Below are 19,248 nucleotides of genomic sequence, written 5' to 3'. Positions count from 1 at the left end.
CCAAAATTTCCATAGAAATCTCTGCAAAATGTAAGATTGCTATAAGAAATAAAGTAAGGTTGCATCTGTGGCTCTGATTCAACCCCTGACCCAGGCATTTCCATATGCTGCAGATGCAGCCATAAAAAGAAAACAAAAACAAAAACAAAAACAAACCTGGAGGACTGGGTAAACATGTAGTGTGTGTGTGTGTGTGTGTGTGTGTGTGTGTGTGTGTGTGTGTGCGCGCGCATGTGTATATAATGGAATATTACTCAGCCATAAAAAAGAATGAAATAGGAGTTCCTGTTGTGGCGCAGTGGTTAACGAATCCGACTAGGAACCATGAGGTTGCGGGTTCGGTCCCTGCCCTTGCTCAGTGGGTTAACGATCCGGCGTTGCCGTGAGCTGTGGTGTAGGTTGCAGACGCAGCTCGGATCCTGAGTTGCTGTGGCTCTGGCGTAGGCCGGTGGCTACAGCTCCGATTTGACCCCTAGCCTGGGAACCTCCATATGCCGTGGGTGCGGCCCAAGAAATAGCAACAACAACAACAACAAAGACAAAAAGACCAAAAAAAAAAAAAAAAATGAAATAATGGCATTTGTAGCAACTTGGATGGACCTAGAAATTTTCATACCAAGTACAGTAAGTCAGACAGAGAAAGACAAATACCATACGAGAGCACTAATACATGGACTCTAATAATAAAAAAATTAAATGAGATAATGTAGGTGAAATCTTTTAGTACAGATTCTAAAACTCAATAAAATAGTGTTGTTATAACTCTAACATTACAGACCTATAATCTACACACAAATTTCACTTTTCCCCTTCCCAAGAATTCCTCCTGTATTTTTTTTTTTCAATTTTTAAAAAATTTTATTGCCACACCTGCAGCGTGTAGAAGTTTCTGGCAAGGACTGAATCTGAGCCAGAGCTGCAGCAACGCTGGACCCTCTTAACCCACTGTGCTGTGCCAGGGATCAAACATGCACCTCCACAGCAACCCGAGCCACTGCAGTTGAATTCTTAACCCACTGTGCCATGGCAGGAGCTCCTCCTCCTGTATTCTTGATTTTGGTTATTATTATTACCATTTAACTAGCCATTGAAGTCAGAAGCCTGGGAATCATTCTCGATCCTTTACTCCCTTCTTATTCCTACATTCAATTTGTTCTGTTTGATTTTCCCTTTTAAAACTAAAACTATTCTTTCCCATGGGTCCCAATATTCTAGATATGCTTTTATTACCTTTTCTCTGAACATTTATAACAGCCCCCTTCCAATTCTATCCTCTATACCACCTCCACACAAATCTAATCATTTCATAGTATTCACAAATTCAGAAAAGTGCCAATCTTTGGGCCAGTCTGCAAGGTGAGCTAAGAAAAAAAAAGACAGTCCCTGGTCCCCTCACCCTCACATCCAGAGCAGCTGTGAGTGGCCTATCTCCCTTCTTCCCATGGGGAAGTCAATCTGAGGAACCCACAATATAACTATGAAGGTCGGTTGTGCCCTATAGCACCCTAGTTAATTAAGAGGATACTGCAGTCATGCTACAAGCACTCAGGCCCATAGAGTTGCTGAGATAAGTGCAGAACCAACTCAATAAATCAATAATTTTATTAAGCCAACAGACTCTCACTTGCAGAACAGAGTATGAGATTTGGAGATAGTCCCCCTAACATCCAAACACTCTTCTTCATTTCTCAATCTGGTTGTTTTCCAAAAGGTTAAGGACATGGATGGTTTAAGGATAAGATCTTACTACCAGTTAAGCAGGCATTTGTGAATAGTGCCAAAGAAGCATTAAGTTCCAGAACAACTAAGAGTGGTGCCTAGCATAATCCCTGGCACATGGTAATACTCAAACGTTTGCTGAATGATGAACAAATGAGTTCTAAGAAGCAGAGGGGACAAGCAGCTGTTTGCATTGGTATGTAACAATCAAATGGCACTGGGTCCATTTTTAGGCCCTGCCATGCTTTGCAATCTTTCTTCAAATAGGCAACATTTTTCCAAACAAAACATAGTAGCTACACTGAGGAGACCTTATATATTAGCATTATTTGATGCAAAAAGACATTAGACTGGCACTATAGCACATTTTTGGTGTGCAATAAATGCTTGCTGAGTCAATGAACAATCCCTCAAATAAAGCATGTCCAGAATCCATAAAGGAACTTATTAAGAAAACTGATCAATCCCAAGCAGTTCTTTAGGGTACCTAAAAGCAGTTTAGTATGTAACAGTCTCAACACATTTTTATTCAATACACACTGCTAACTAATGGAAAGAAATAAGAAGTGTAGGAGGGTAATATACCAAACTGCTATCTGTGAAAATCACTTTGGCAATGAATATGGATGTTTTTAATTTCTTTCATCTATTTACAGTGATAAACAGACAGGACTTAAATGTTTAACTCTTGTGTGTGTGTGCTTTAGTTTTTTCCCACAAACTTTTTTTTGACAGAAATCATAATTAAAAGGTTCATTAATTTAATTTAAATCCATTAACTAGGAATCTGGTAATGTAGTAGAACTTAGCTCAAAATGAGAGTGACATGCAGTGACAATACAGGCTGTAGAGAGTTGTACAGGTGAGTCCTCAATCGTTCTTAAAACAAGACAACTAAAATTATCTCTAGAAAAAAAAATTGTATTGGGGAAATAACAATTAAAAATAAATACATGTTTTAAAAATGAAAAAATAAAAATAAAATAATCTCTTAAATAACCAACAAGCCCCATTTCCCTTCTATGATGTAAGCCAGGGACACCCATTTTACTTATCTTTATACCTGCCTTATGCAGCTATTATAAGGTGTTCAAAGTTTTGTTGAATGGAATGAAGAAAAAAATAATCAAACGAACAACCATCTTTCTGAGCATACTGAGACAAGAATTTAGTAACATGCTACATTTTTGGTGCATGTTCCAGTCCCCAAGGATCCATTCCCTAACTGATTTCATTTTTATAAACCAGAGCAGCAGCAGGCACGGTGGTGATGATTTCAGTCTGAGGCCAAACTACCTGGGTTTACCTTCTGGCACCAGCGAACTGAATGGCTGGTGACATGAGCAAGTTACTTATCTTCTATGCCTCGGTTTCCTCATCTATAAAATGTGAGAAGAACCACAAATCTTATTTCCTAGGTCAGTTATGAAAATTTAAAAGGGTCAGGAAGAGTGCCCAGCCCTTCATACATTATGTGAGTGTTTATGTGCAGGGCTTGGGGGACAGTTTCACTGCTACAAAATGGTCAGCAAATATGGAGTAATTTAGAAAGCTGAAAAATTAACCCACCTCATACTCTGAGACATGTGTCATCTTCTCACAGTATGTCTAAAATTATTTCAATATCTAGGAAAGTTGGTGGTTTAAAACTGTCAAGTACCTAGAGAAGCACTCTTTATGTCACTGTTTTAAAACAGCCATCCAAAGTAATTAAACTGCTATGTTATTAAATGCCAAAGACAAAAAGGCTGTCAAGGACAATCTTCCTGTGTAGGAGAATGAGCTGAGAAAAGCGATAATGGTTTTTCTTCATTCTTAACTGAATCAGTACTGAAGAGACTATATTTGAACAAGAACAAAGGTATAGCTGGTTTTTCTTGGGCATTCTTAGATTTGTTAAGATCTTAAATTGTATCTCTATAGGTTTGTTGGATTTGATGTTATTTTCTTCTGCTTGGTTAAAATATAAATTTCAATATTAAAATTTATGGTGAATATACAATTAAATTTTAAAGCAAAAGCATTTTTCCTTTGCAACATAATGTGAAATGATCATGCCTAAATGCTATATCAGAAAATTACACAAGGCAATGTAAAAGAGAAAAAAAACTACTTCACATTTGAAAATAAAACAGAATTTAATTAACAATAAAATGATTTTAATTATGTAAGTATACATAGTTTCAATATAAAAGTATACAATTACTTAAAAGCATTCTAGACCCTATTTTTCACCTAAGCACTACAAAAAAAATTTACTAAAATTGACAAAGAATTAGAAGTTTTAAGTAGCATTTCCAAGATTTCATTTACACACTTTTTTCTACTTTAGTGCTCTCTCTCCACCTTCAATATACAGGTTCTACTTACCATTTTTACAAATTTTTCATCAAATGTTATTCATTAAATTTCAAAAGAATGTATACCAATAACCAGCTGTAAATGTAACACTACAAAATTCCCTCAGGCTTTTAGCTATGTAAAATATCAATATCCAGATTTTTTACCAAAGAAAAAAAATCACATCATGAAATATATTTGGCAGAGGCATTTTACGTGTTCCCTATCTGTCCTAAGACTGTCCTGCTACTAGCCAGGGCAGTATTTTTTCCTCTTTTCTTTTTTCTCTGCAGTGCTTCTAAGTATAGTGACAGCCGCATCAGGCTTTCCCAAGTCTCAGCGCAAGCTCAGTGAAAATGTGGGAAATGTAAGTGGAAACATGAGACCGCTTTATTTGGCAGTGCTTTAAAAAAAAATAAATAAATAAAAGGGCAGGACAAATGGCAAGGCAGTGTTTGGACTGCAGGATGAACAATCAATAGGCAGAAAGCAAGATAGAGGCTTCCTCAGCTTTTGGATCGACAATCGACAGCTGAGAGACTATTTTTTGCTATGGTTGACTAAATATGGTCAGGGAAGAGAGAGGCACAAGAGAGCCTGTTTGCCTGGGAGTGCATGTTTCAAATGCTTAGCTGCCTATAAAGCTGTAACAGTTCAGCCTGTGGCCACTGAGGGAAGAATATAAGTTAACCTCTGTAGTGACCATGTGGAAGTCCTGACCTTGCTTGCAGACTTGACCTCTGGATATGACAAGGTAGCTTCAATGCAGATCTACCATTTAATCCTGGAAACTAAAAACAAACAAACAAACAAACAAAATCTCACAGCAAGAAAGATGCAGAATATTTCCTGAGAAGTCAGAGGAACCCAATGTATTCTGGTGGGCAAAGGAAAAGAGGGTGAATGTTATTTGGAGGGGGGAGTGAGGTGTGTTTTGGTTTTTGTCTTGGGTTTTTTTGTTTTTTGGGGTTTTTTTTTTTTGGCTTTTTTAGATTATAAAATTAACCTCTTCTGCAACTTTTCCCCCCAATTCTGAAGCATTCCATCTGAGAAATAAGTGAGGTTCATTTTTTTTTTTTTTTTTTTTGGCTATCGGAGCAAACTTCCTTGATTTCTTAACTTTCCATAAGCAGATACAAGGTACAATATTAGTAATAGGACATCCACATCAAATGGCCAATGCTGATTTAATGTTATTGCAGGGTTTTGTTTTTTTTTTTTTTAGGATAAGGAAAGGGAGAAGGAAATGAAAGCTGATTTATTTTTGTTCATTTGTTTTTCAAATTTATCTTAAAAGGTAAGGTCCTGTGTTCACTGATACTTCCCTCTTACTTCACCGACTCATGAAAAGAAGCGCTGATTCAGCAAATAGAGTGAAGAATCAAGATGAGATGGCTGCTGCCGATGTGACTCTCTAGGTCATATCTCTCCTCCTGCTAACGCCGCATGACACTGAGCTTACAGGTAACAGAGCACCATAGGCCTATACTTTTAAGGATGCTTAAGACTTTCTGACTTTCTGCATGCTTACCTATTATTGACCTGATACATGTCTTCATTGTTAAATTCTATCTGTGCACAACCTAATTTCACAGTTCAAGTAGATAGCTTATGTAGTGTAAAAAAAGAACGTTGTTCAAATATCATGACCGATAACTCTAGATCTCAAACTTGTACAAATCCATTCCTGCCTTTTACCTTATTAAAGAGTTAGTCTTTATTGTTTCAAATTAAATGCTGATTTTGCATCCCAAGTAAATCACATTCTGCTTTCAAAGTATACTATCTTTTAAAAACTATTAACTATTTCAAGGTTTAGTCAATCCAATATCTTTTAAAAACTATTAACTATTTCAAGGTTTAGTCAATCAAGAAACTTTGGAAGACTACAAAATACTTTTTAATGCTTACTCTAATAGTTGGGCACAAAAATAAATCAGAAATGTGCATGGTGAAATTCTAACGCTGCACTGCTGAAACTGCTATAGTACTGGGCTATCTACTGCTACATTCTGATTTGCTCTCTAGAAACTGCACCAGCTTTTTATCACAGGCAACAGAAATTCTACTTCCCATGCCTTTTTTTCTCCTTTCTCAAATTTAAATTTCTCACAGCTTTCCTTGAAAATAACCTTTTAAGATCACAATAATAAAAGGCAACTGACCAACTATATTTCTTTTTATGCTAAATGGTCAAGCTAAAACCCAATTGCTCACAGGCTAATACCTTTCAGTTCTTTTAAGTGAGATTTTGGAAAAGTTGATTGTTCTGGTACTTATCCTTTATATTAAATTAAAAAAATCAAAGATCAAAACAACTGAACTCACTAAAATTAGATACTAATACATCTATCTGTATTTATATTTAACCCAAACAGAAGCACTAAAGTACAAAATTCAGGTAAGTAACCAATAAAAAAGGGAACAACAAAGTTTTCAAATGATCATGATCTGTGACCTTAAAAAAAAAAACAGAAAATTCATCTTTAAAAATTCAATTCATTCACACTCTAAAAAAATCTGTTTTTTCTCCTTGTCATTTCAACTTTAGAGTCAATATCAGAAGTACTAACTGGCTAACTGTTAAGTTTTTAATAAGACGTTTAGTTTGTAAAAAAAAAAAAATTTGCATCAAATTAATTCATGTCTACTTGTAGGATCTAGAAGCAAACTGCAATATAAGAAGAAATTTGCTCTGAAGACTATGAAGAAACACTAGGCTGATCTTAGCAATTTTTGAAATACACTCTGTAAATCCTCACTCTGTAAATCCTATGAATGTCTTGAAAAAAGAACCAAACCAGGACAAAATTCAACAGATAACTGGTCAATGTTTAGAAGTGTATGTCCACCAAGAACAAGGAACCATAAATGGCACTACTCCCATGCCTCAGGTAAATTTGTTATAATGTTTATTAGTCTCTGACAGTCTTTGCAAATGATCTTCCATTGCTCTCCATCAGTAAGATAAATGCTTTACTAACAAATGAGAAAATAAAACATTTCATGTTTTTACAGCTACCAACTTAATATTACCTACTCAGAGTACATACTTCTTTATGTACCCATATGAACATACAATGCTATGGAATGTAAAGAAGTATGTATTTTTGGTAGGCAATAAACCGCCAAGAGGGAACTAAACTGCAGCCATCTGAATGATCTTTCTATGACAAATTAACCTAATATCAAAGAGATGACCTTTGGCAATACTACAGCAGAAAAAGGTACCTACTACTTACAGATGGAAACTAAATGTTAAGATTTCTATTTTGTGAAGAAAAAAAGTTCTACTGAAGTAGATTTAAAATTACCATGAGGCTTCTTTAAAGTCTTTTAAGTTTAAAGCATACTATATTTCACAATTTTAAATTAAGCACCAACATGATTAAAAGTTGAATACAAAAGAGAAAACAATATTGCTAGCAAAAAAGAATGACTGATACCCATGGCCTATTTTCTGTCTCCACAATTTGATCTTAATTTAAATGTATCACATTAGTGGGGCTGACTGATTTGTTAAGAAAAACAAATATAACAAAAGCTGACTTCATTTACATTTTAACAGCTATTCTTCTATTTTGATAAATTTATAATTTAACAATATTAGAGGAATTTCTGAAGCAAGTTTTATTGTTTTGGGTTTTCTTTTCTGAAAGCTATAAACATAGTTATAATTTTAAAAGACTATCTTTAAGTAAAACTCTGCCCTCAAAGGAAAAAAAGTGGTCCTTGTACTTCTCAAGTTTATCAGGTCCTTAATCCAGTCTCTACTTTCAATACTAGGTAAGTACTTAGAATAAATCAAGACATATGATTTATTCATGAAAAATGACATTCTGAGAAACAACTATAAGTCAACACAGCTCACTGGTAACAGACTTCCAAATATTTAAAATAAATTAATTATCTATATTACCCTTGAATTTGCTTTCTCCAAAGAGGGCACATAAAATGAAAACACTATAGTCAAGAAATCAATTTATACAGAGAGAATAACCATCTTTTATTGGCATTGTGCAATTACAATTAAATCTTTTATAAACGTGATAGGCCTACTATTTCTGGTATGCTAGATATCAAAATACTTTTTTGTATTTTATGTAAAATTTTGTGTAATATACATATTAATATCAAATTATAAATGGTAAAGCTCTTAATTTATTAGTATCTGTCTTAAGAACTTAGAAAAAAGTAATACTAATATTCATATATTTTAATGATTTATTACTAAAAGTTTTGTTTTGACTGGAGTATTCAGACATGTATAAAAAGCATAATAGAAATTGCCATAAGGTTATCTATCAATTGTTGAATAGAAATTGCCATAAGGTTATCTATCAATTGTTAATTTTCTCTCTATTTAAAAAGACAACTATATAACTGTCAAAAGATGATCTTCATTTTCTCAGCAGATTATGAAGAATGAGAGAATGACTTAGATATGGTAACATGTTATTACATATTTATTAGAAATCACAGAAAGTTCATAATTTAAAAATTCTACAAAGAAAAAAATCAGTTCAAAGCTTAACTTACTCAAGAATAGCCTTTCTTTCAGATTATCCACAGAAAGAATGGCAAAGCTTCATGTTACAGTTAAGTTTAACTGTACGTGCTCTAACTACCAAAACCTGACAATATATACCCCAAAAGTAGAGTTTCCTCTATAAAGCTACTCGAAGGGTATTACCATACCCATATTTTATAATGAACAGTTACATTTATCATTCTACAGGTATAAAAGTTTTTAATTATTTTAAAACACCCCATCAACTAAGAACCTCACCGCTACAATGTTAAAAATATATAATCCTTAGAAAATAAAATGACAGCATTTGTTATTCATTTGAAAAAGTAATTTATATACTGATTCTAGTGCTTACAAGTTTAGCTTAATATATCTAAGAGTATTTTCAATCACTCTAAAATGTCACATCCATCACTTAGATCAGCTGTTCATTTTTAACCGAGTACATATTAAACTCCGGGCATCTGCTGACACTGGTGTAACTCAAACATTTCAACTGTCTCTCTGACAGGGATAACAGATGCTGACATTATCAAATGCTGTACTATTTTTTTTCCATGGCCTTTCCTTGCCCCGATATGGCCAGTATATGAAACTGAACTGTCATCCAAAAGCACACTTGAGCAACTGGATCTGCTGAACAACTCCCATATAACTAGTAAAAATAGAAGCCAGTTTTATTGCTATCTTCAGCACTTAAGTCCAGGCAATTTAACACCTGTTTCACTTCTATTAGTAAAAATGACAGAAAGACTTGTAGTTACATTAATTTCACTACCAGCATGATACCAACCAACAGATGCAGAATATACTTTATATGAGAATTGTTTGAATATTGCCTGAATTAGTGTTGACCTTCTCCCAGTTTGGTTCAATACGGTTAACTATTTATATTTCACTGAAAGCACTTACCTTATAGACAAACTGTGATTACTCAAACTTTCAGAAGAGATCTCTTCCCAGTACTACACTATACTGCTTTACCGAGTTTTAATGGTAATTTTAATACTCAAGAACACGATTATTGCGAACCACAAGTCAATGTATTATTAAGCTGATAATGAAAAGTAACTAGGCAATCTGTATCCAAAATGACAGAGAATTCAGTCAAGGAACTAGATCTTTAAAGTTACATTGTTAACCATGATTAGTAACACTGCATAAGCAAAAACAAACAAACAAAAAATAAGCTATTACACACAGCTGTTCCTTTCAACACAAGTCTAAGTAATACATTGAATATATGTGTGATCTGTTTATAAACCAAAGGACAGAGGTACTTTCCACTTTCTTAAGGCCACTCATTCTTTGACCCCCTGTCAGCAATTTGCTGCTGGTCCTTAAGAATATACTAAAAAAAAGCAGCAGTGATAGAAAAGTGTGACTAGCAGTATTCTTCCCTAACCTATTTTGTTTACTTGGTTTACTGCCCAAAGATAAACAGAAAATATTACTCTGAAATACATCAAGGTCTATTTGCTCTTTTAAATGGTGTTGGTTTTGAAATAGGTTACTGCCTATATTTAAGAATTAAGGTGTTAAAGATGTTCATCGATAAGTCCTTAACGCAGTAATAATGCGTCAAAGGGTAAAGACTTCTGCGCTACTAGAGTAGGAAATAGTGAGGAAAATGCCTTCAAAATAGTAAATTTTACATTCAATGACTGAAGTACTAATGTGACAATCACTTAACATCTGTGGAAGGTCCATAACCATAATTTTACAAATAAAAAACATTGTAACTGTTCTGGATCCCAAACTAGCAGCACTGCAATGCTTTGCTAGAGCTGGTAAAATGGAACCAAATCGCCTCTTCAATGGATTTGGTCCCCTTCAACCAGCTGTAGCTATGCATTGATTACTACAGGACAAGCCAGCGTTTTCATTTATCAATATCAATCACATGTCAAATAATTTCAACTTATTTAAATTATTCAGATTATAACTTAAATCAAATAATTTGTTACTATTAATTCTACTTGGAAAAGTCAAGCGGTAAATGATGCTTATAAAAAGCCTTATGAAAAATGTGTGTATGACTTAAGTATTTCAAATAAAATTATTTTACTTACTTTTGGTCTTGGTATTAAATCACTTAACCTTCAAAAAAGAAATGGTACTGAAATGTAAACTATGCCACATAATTTTAAAAATACAAAACTTCCTTCAAAGGAAGAAAATATCTGGGAAGACCATCTGAAACCGCAAGAGGAATGCCAGTGTGGTTCACAAGGACACACACATATTTTAAATTAAGGAAAAATATAATATACAAAACTCCAGAAATGTTGAGACACTACCTTCTACAGGATTAGCATGTATTCCACTGCTATTAACCAGAACACTGATAGGTACGGCGGGAAAGGAAATGCTGACACTGGCAGAGCATCTTGTGGACAGACTTAAACCTTAAGTATCTCATTCTTCTGACCCTGAACCTAAGACTTTAATCTTTTAATTCTTTACATAAAAAAGAAACAAGATAATAAGCATTGCTACTTTTTAACTTATGCAGGTATTTTACCTCTCCAAACTTGTTTCCTTAGTTTTAAAACAAGACTTTTCTTTTTCTTTTTTTTTTTTTTTTTGTACACTAAAAATGGTTCCTTCTGCCAGGAGAGAAAAGCCAATTTTAAGAATAAGATGTTTGATATGGAAAAAAAAAAAAAGAAACCCAAAATAACCCAATTTCCAATTACGACCATTATACAACTTGTAAGTTGTGTTATCCTCTGATACTCTTTCATGTCCAATTAAAATTACACTCTTTATTTGGCAATCTACAGTCACAACTGCACAAAATGTCTTAAGGAAACAGGGATAAAGAAGTCGTGCAGCCTTATCGAAAGCACCACCACTTTGTTGTAGAATGGAAGGTTTTTTTTCTTTTCTTTTCGATTTTTTTTTTTTTTAGGGCCACATCCGAGGCATATGGAAGTTCCCAGGCTAGGGGTCTAATTGGAGCTGCAGGTGCCAGCCTACACCACAGCCACAGCCAAACCAGATCTGAGCCCCATCTAGAACCCACATCACAGCTTGCAGCAACACTGGATCCCTAACCCAATGAGTGAGGCCCAGGATCAAACCTGCACCCTCACAGAGACAGTGTCCTTAACTCACTGAGCCACAAGGGGCACTCCTCTTTCCTTTTTTTATGTCACCTGACACTCAGTAGCTAGTTGGAGTTACTGTTACAAACTTCCAGGGGAATTCTCAGGAATTGAAGAAACAGAAGTAGTATTTTTTTCTTCCTTGTATAGGCTTAATAACACTATTAAATATACTATGCCTATTCTCAATCAAGTTAAACAAATCAATATATTTAAAAGTTACTCATTTTCTCCATATTTCAATTTTCAGTCTGTCTTAAACTCTATAATTTGAAAATACTATAACCTAAATTAAACTCCCTCAATAAAATCTCTTATTGATCATCCTAATTTGAACTGCTCTGTTTGAATTCCTGATAGCTTCTCCACAGAATTTATATATATATATATATATATAATAGTGGGGACTAACATGTATTGCATTCCCACTATAGTCAAGGCATCATAGGAGATACACAAATAAATATTCACGCCCACAATTTTAACAGAAACATAAAAATGCACGTTCTAAGGGACAGCATGAAGCAGATTATAATTACAACTAGAACAGAGGACAAGGAAACATAGGGTAATCAGAAAATAATTTCAATGATGAGATCTAGGCTCTCTGGTAGAAAGTTGGTTAAGAAAAATAAGAGGGATACTGGCACCTTAATGAATGAAAATGCTTATTTACTGAAGACAGCAGATAATTTTAGGAAGAGAGAATAGTATAAGGGCTGAAGGGCAAGGCAGGCAGAGGGATTTAAATTAGTGGGAGATAAAGTTAGAAAGATAGGCTCAGGAGACACAAAGTGGGACTGATATACTAAAACATCCTTAGTTAAATCATTGACTGTCCATGTGTTCCAGTCTTGCCTCATGTATAGGCCATACTATAGAGAACATAATATAAAGTGGCTAAAAGCAAGGATTCTAACATCAACTAAACTTTGCTCAAGTTCCAGCTGTTCTACTAGTCAGCTGCATGATCGTGAATAAGTCAATTCATCTCTTTATAAGCCTCATATTCTTTGTCTATAAAATGAGGATACAGCACCTGCTTTAAAAAGCTGTTCAAGGGATTAAATGAGATAATGCATGTTAAATACTCAGTAGAGGCCTGTTTGTAGTAAATGCTATCATTATCATTTTCCATTTGAAAGGCAGGGAATATATAATACTATTTTGTCTCTTTACAATGCCAAAGTCTGAAGTGTTCAAATACTTAAAATCTGAAAAAACAAATCAAGACATAACCTAAAATACAGTCACTTATTTCATCTTAGATTAGTACCCATTATTCCGGGTACCAACAAGCAATCACAATAAAATCCTTTTGTTCTCTGTGCTCACCCTCTAGTGGTGAGACTAAGAAACTAAAAAAACTGCAGGGAAAAAAAAAAAAAAAAAAACCTAGAAGGAAACATGATGTATAAATGCAATATGGAGCAAAGAATAAGAATTCATGATGACTACAATTAATAATACTGTACTGTATATCTGAAAGCTGCAGAGGGAGTTGATCTTAAAAGTTCTCATCACAAGGAAATACAAAAAACTGTAACTGTATATAAACTTACTGTGGTGATCACAATATGTACAAACGTCAAATCATTATTTTGTAACACCTGAAGTTAACGTTATATGTCAATTATATCTCAATTTTTTACATTTACGATAGATCAAGTTTTCAAAATAAAATTCTAAATAAACATCTCCTTTAGTCAATATATATGTAGGCTTGATTAAACTATAAACAGAAGACATTTCTAATACAGTTTTCTAAAATGCTTCTCAAGATAAAGTTGTTCCAAAATATTCATTCATAGAAAGTTCTAGGTTAAGTGAAGCTAAGCATTTTCTTTTCTGTGGGACTCTGCAGATCCTTTATGAATTCTACGACTTCCCCAAGTTATTTCTCAAACATTAACCAGGGCACTTTTTTCAGTAGACCACCTATTATTATAAACAATGGTTGAGGAACATCTATACTAGAAGTTTATATAGCTAGTTATATGATTTAAAAGAAATTAGGTAACTTAACAGTTATTTAGCCACAAGTTAAAAAAAAATTACCCTACAAACAGATAACACGGCGTTAAAGGACATCTGAGAATGATCTTGAAGCACAGATCTCAAAATGGAATGCATTTTAATTAAATCTTTAGAATGTAAGTGAGTATTCCTGATATTTTGTTTATTTATTTGTTTGTTTGCTTATTTTCTTTTTTGGCTACCCAGCAGCATATGGAGTTCCCGGGCCAGGGATCAGATCCAGTTTGGACATACGCTGCAGCAACACCGGATCCTTTGCCTGCTAGGTATCGAACCTACCACCTGGTGCTGCAGAGACACCGCCCAGCCCATTGTGCCCATTGTGCCCGTGGAGGAACCCTGGGGATTCCTGATACTTTATAACTGTATTTAATATATATTTAAACAGTCATTTCATAACACTTGTATTAGTTTTAAGTAAAAAAAAACCATATAAAACTAATGAAGACATAATTTCCACAGACCTTAAAATTATTTAAAAGATTAAAATAAGCCAAAATTATTTCCTCATCATTATCAGAACAAGGAAAATTTCTTCATTTATTTATTTTTGCTTTTTAGGGTTGCACCTGCAGCATATGGAGATTCCTAGGCTAGGGGTTGAATCCAAGCTACAAGCTGCCAGCCTACACCACAGCCACAGCAACACCAGATCTGAGCCACATCTGCAACCTACACCACAGCTCACAGCAATGCCAGCTCCTTAACCCACTGAAGGAGACAAGGGATTGAACCCAGAACCTCATGGTTCCTAATTAGTGGGAACTCTGAAAATATTTTAAAATTGCATATAAAACAGTAAAAGGTGACATCTTTACCTGGGGTTTCCTCTTAGTGCAGCATGGTGTAGTGCATTAAATCCATTATTATTTGTAATGGTAACATCTGCTCCAGCTTCCAGAAGAACTGCCAGGATATCATCACGTTTCTTACTTATTGCATCATGAAGAGGGGTGTCACCTTCAGAATCCTTTTTTTTTTTTAATGTAAAAAGATTTTCATTAGTTCTTAAATCACTGTATGTAATATTGTTATATTTACCTACTAAACAAAGAAACAAAAACAGAAGCCATATCCAACAACTGCAAATAGAATACGCTGTGTTAAGTTTTAAAATGCAGATGAGAAAATTAGCCTCATTTAAAGAAATTCCTACTTAATCTAGATGGAAAACACAATAAACATGCTATAGGTTTCCAAAGAAAATGAAAAATAAAATCAAAGAAGCACCCTCAGATATAACCCAGAAAATAATAAAATTTAATGAGTTGGAAAAGGCCCTTCCCAAATTCATTAGCTTCCAATGGCCTGCCATACCACATTCCTACCATTAATTGTTTTACCCTAAAATTCCATACCAAACCTACAGCAGTCTTGGAGCCCCACAGTAATGAATTAAAAGTCAGTGATTCTCAACATTAGCTGCACTTTAGAATCTGTGAGGAGGTCTTAGAAATTCTGATACCTAGGATGTTCTTCAGAGTAACTAAGCTAGAATCTCTGAGTGTGAGAACCAGGCATCAGCAGTTGCCCATCACAGCTCCCCAGATGAATATGTTGTACAGTCACAGTTGAGAATCATTAATCTAAATGTTTTTAAAGGGCAAGAAACTAGCTAGTTAACTCAAAGTGAAACAAACGTAAAAGAAAATTTGGCAGTCTCAGTCTACCTTTTTCTCAAGCTGGCTAATTTTTTTCACTAATCAACAATTTAGCAGTTAAGTTTTTATTCAATATAAGTCATCTGGATAAATGGGTAATTTAGACCTCATTCATTTCACAGTTGTAAATACTATACTCAGGAAAGCCATATATAGCCAAACCAATGGTATATACCACAGTTGCCCAATCCAGTCTTCCACCTACTTTTGTAAACTGTTTTACTGGAACACACTCGCACACTTTCATTTACGTATTATCTAGGGCTGCTTTCATGCTACAATGGCAGCAGTGGAGAGCTGTGATAGAAATCATAAGAAAGACCAAAATATCTGAACCATCACAAAATAAGTTTGCCCATCTCAGATATATATTCATCCACCCGCATAAAAAATTCCTAACACTTCGGAGTTCCTGTCGTGGCACAGTGGTTAACAAATCCGACTAGGAACCATGAGGTTGCGGGTTCGATCCCTGCCCTTGCTCAGTGGGTTAACGATCCGGCGGTGCCGTGAGCTGCGGTGTAGGTTGCAGACGCGGCTCGGATCCCGCGTTGCTGTGGCTCTGGCGTAGGCCGGTGGCTACAGCTCCGATTCAACCCCTAGCCTGGGAACCTCCATATGCCGCGGGAGCGGCCCAAGAAATAGCAACAACAACAACAAAAAAAGACAAAAAAAAAAAAAAAAAAAAAATTCCTAACACAAATTCAACCCAACAATCCAACTTCTATCCCATCTGATGGCACTGAAATTTAGTTTGAGACAGGCTCTTAATTAACCTGGTGGAAAAGAAGCTTCTACAGGCCCTGATCTATCCTGCCTTCTCTATCCCACAGGACCTATTCCAAAACTTTATCATTCTTCTAAATCACCCCTTCTACACCTACCATTCCCCACTCACTCTCAAAAGATGACTGTGCCTCCCATTTCAGACAAAAAAAAAAATGTGAGCAGGTATAAATTCTGGCTCCTTCAACAGAATAACAACTTCAACTCCTCTCCCATCCTCCAATTCAGCCATCCACTTAGAAGCTGTCAGTTCCAAACTCTGTCAGTGCCAAAATGGATGCACCTCAGAAATAGTAGTGTGTAGTAACCACCTAGCTGAACAAAATCTGATTTTTTCAGTTCTTCTCATACCCTCAGTCCCATTACCTCTGTTCTTCTTCATTACTTCTCTGAGGTCTATCCAATTTAATTCACCTGACTGCCAAAACTTTAGATGAGAAGAATCATTTAAGTGACTCTTCCTTCAAAAATTAGGTCCTACTATATAAATCAATCCTAAAACCCTATCTATACTGTCCAAGTCTGAAAATCTTCCAAGACTAGATTAATGACTGGACCAAGACTCTAAGATAAATTAAGTGACAATTAAAATAATTTAGATTCTTGGAGTTCCCCTCACGGCACAGAGGAAATGAATCTGACTAGGAACCATGAGATTGCAGTTTGATACCTGACCTTGCTCAGTGGGTTAAGAATCCAGCGTTGCTGTGGCTGTGGTGTAGGTCAGCAGCTGTAGCTCCAATTGGACCCCTAGCCTGGGAACCTCCATATGCTGCAAGTGCAGCCCAAAAAAGCAAAAATAATGACAATAATAATAATTTAGATACCTCTGAAGTAATAATTATTATGAATACTGAAGCTCACTGTCATGATCAATAAAGTTAAATCAACTCATAGCTGATATTTTTTACAAGGCAGTCCCCATTCTCAACCCCCTGACTTTCTTATAAAAGGCTTTTCCAAGAAGGAATAGGTCACAGACGCAGCTCAGATCTGGCGTTGCTGTGGCATAGGCCAGAGGCTATACCTCCAATTTGACCCCAGGCCTGGGACCTTCCATATGCCTCAGGTGCAGCCCTAAAAAATAAATGAATAGGAATAGCTGCCAATTTTATGACATTCTATACTTTGGTACCATTTACTACAACTGACCATACGAAAAAAAAGAACTGATAAAGAAATGCTTACCACGGAACCCAGTATTTCCATTTAATAGAATCCTTGAAATATCTGCAGAATATATTTCTTTACGGGTTTTACCTGAAGACTGGGATGACAGCCAAAGTCCAATAAAGTCTTCACCACTTGAAGGTGACCTTTGTTGACAGCAATATGAAGTGGCGTCTGCCGGCGCTTGTTTCGAGCATTCAGGTCAGCACTCCCTCGGTGCAGCACTTCTATAACAGCACCTTCATCTCCAAAAGCTGCATGGTGAACAGCTCTGTCTCCATCTTTATCCTAAGTAGCAGCATTTAAATCCGAGTCAGTGAATATTTTAGAAAGAAAAATAAAACTTGAAGCTCTAATAATTAAGAAACAGATTCACATTAGAGAGGAAAACAGATTAGAGCCAACAAAATAACTAGAAATTCACTTGAAGAGTGATTAGCTCCAAAGATAAATGACCTGTATTGTTTTATGTCACACACATACCGGACCAATGGTTATATCAGTAGTAGTCTGATTCTTCAGTTCTCCTAATTTATCAGCCATGATGGTAAGCCAACATTAGAAAAATGTTAAATCAGGATACAGGTACATAAGGTTTTTTCCATTTAAAAATTTTTACACAAACTTTTTAATGGCATAAACATTATACTAACAATTGAGTAATTTAAAAAAGAAAGAATGCCCAACAGTGTGATCTCAACTAATTTTAAGAGAAACATATCAACACGTTAAAACTGGTTATCTCTAGCTAGTAAGCATACATTTTTCGGTATAAGAACAGAAAAAATTTTAAGTACTTAAAGATAAAAATGAAACACAACCAAGCATAATTCCATATATTGATAATTCAAGAATTATTTCAGAGGAATCAGTAGGTATGCCTCACTTTCAGTAATAGGCATATATCTAAGGAGATGAGAAGTAGAAAAAGACCCAATTGCTTAAATTTTTTTACTTTTAAATTTTATATTACTCAATGAATTTATTACATTTATAGTTGTACAATGATCATCACAACCCAATTTTATAAATTTCCATCCCAAACCCCCAGCATCCCCCTACCCCCCAACCTCTCCCCTTTGACTGACTTCACTTAGCATGATAATTTCTAGGTCCATCCATGTTGCAAGAATGCTTTTGTTTTGTTTCTTTTAATGGCTAATATTCCATTGTGTATATATATGTACCACGTCTTCTTTATCCACTCTCTGTGGATGCACATTTAGGTTATTTCCATGTCTTGGCTCTTGCAAATAGTGCTGCAATGAACATTTTCAAGTCATGGTTTTCTCTGGATTGATGCCCAGGAGTGGGATTGCCAGATCAAATGGGAGTTCTAGTTTTAGTTTTCTGAGGAATCTCCATACTGTTTTCCACAGTGTTTGCATCAATTTACAATCCCACCAACAGTGTACTAGGGTTCCTTTTTCTCCACACCCTCTCCAGCACTTATTGTTTGCAGATTTTTTGATGATGGACGTTCTGGCTGGTCTAAGGTGGTACCTCATCATGGTTTTGATTTGCATTTCTCTAATAATGAGTGATGTTGAACATCTTTTCATGTGTTTTTTGGCCATCTGCATGTCTTCTTTGGAGAACTGTCTATTTGGATCTTCTGCCCATTTTTTGGATGGGGTTGTTTGTTTTTTTGGTATTGAGCTGCAGAAGGTGTTTATAAATTTTGGAGATTAATCCCTTGTCAGTGGATTCATTTGCAAAGATTTTCACCTGTTCAAATTTTTTTCAAATGGAAGAAATTGCTTTAAAAAATTCTTTTACTGCACCATAAATACACACAGTCCACATCAAAAAGTCTCACTACTTTGCTAGGTGCAGATGAAGACGGGTAGTATAGAGTATTGTCTTTATTTCATACACATCTCAAATTTTCACA

The 19,248-nt window shown here is 35.2% G+C and overlaps 1 protein-coding gene, 1 long non-coding RNA gene and 1 other non-coding gene across 4 annotated transcripts in view; 2 read left to right on the top strand and 1 right to left on the bottom strand.

Moving 5' to 3' along the window:
* The window catches only part of MIB1 (mindbomb E3 ubiquitin protein ligase 1), a 125,150-nt gene that overhangs the window by 33,801 nt on the left and 72,101 nt on the right, over positions 1-19,248 (bottom strand). The window contains exons 11-12 of the mRNA XM_003356369.4: positions 17,445-17,642; positions 14,556-14,707 (exon numbers count right to left, since the gene is read on the bottom strand). Of these exons, the coding sequence (XP_003356417.1) occupies positions 14,556-14,707; positions 17,445-17,642 (350 nt within the window). The remainder of the gene's footprint in view (positions 1-14,555; positions 14,708-17,444; positions 17,643-19,248) is intronic.
* Positions 4,644-14,188, top strand: LOC110261182. 2 transcript variants are annotated; one of them, XR_002345058.1, is made up of 4 exons: positions 4,644-4,813; positions 5,357-5,523; positions 6,717-6,953; positions 13,927-14,188. It is a non-coding gene; the product is annotated as an uncharacterized LOC110261182 (long non-coding RNA). The 2 variants fall into 2 exon arrangements; XR_002345059.1 differs by having other exon boundaries at positions 13,924-14,188.
* On the top strand, positions 10,373-10,445 carry MIR133A-2 (microRNA 133a-2). Its single transcript, NR_049174.1, has one exon. It is a non-coding gene; the product is annotated as a microRNA 133a-2 (primary transcript).

The sequence above is a fragment of the Sus scrofa genome, chromosome 6 (assembly GCF_000003025.6).
Source record: "Sus scrofa isolate TJ Tabasco breed Duroc chromosome 6, Sscrofa11.1, whole genome shotgun sequence".
In the NCBI taxonomy this organism is placed as follows: domain Eukaryota; kingdom Metazoa; phylum Chordata; class Mammalia; order Artiodactyla; family Suidae; genus Sus; species Sus scrofa.
This window is presented reverse-complemented; position numbering and strand designations above follow the sequence as displayed.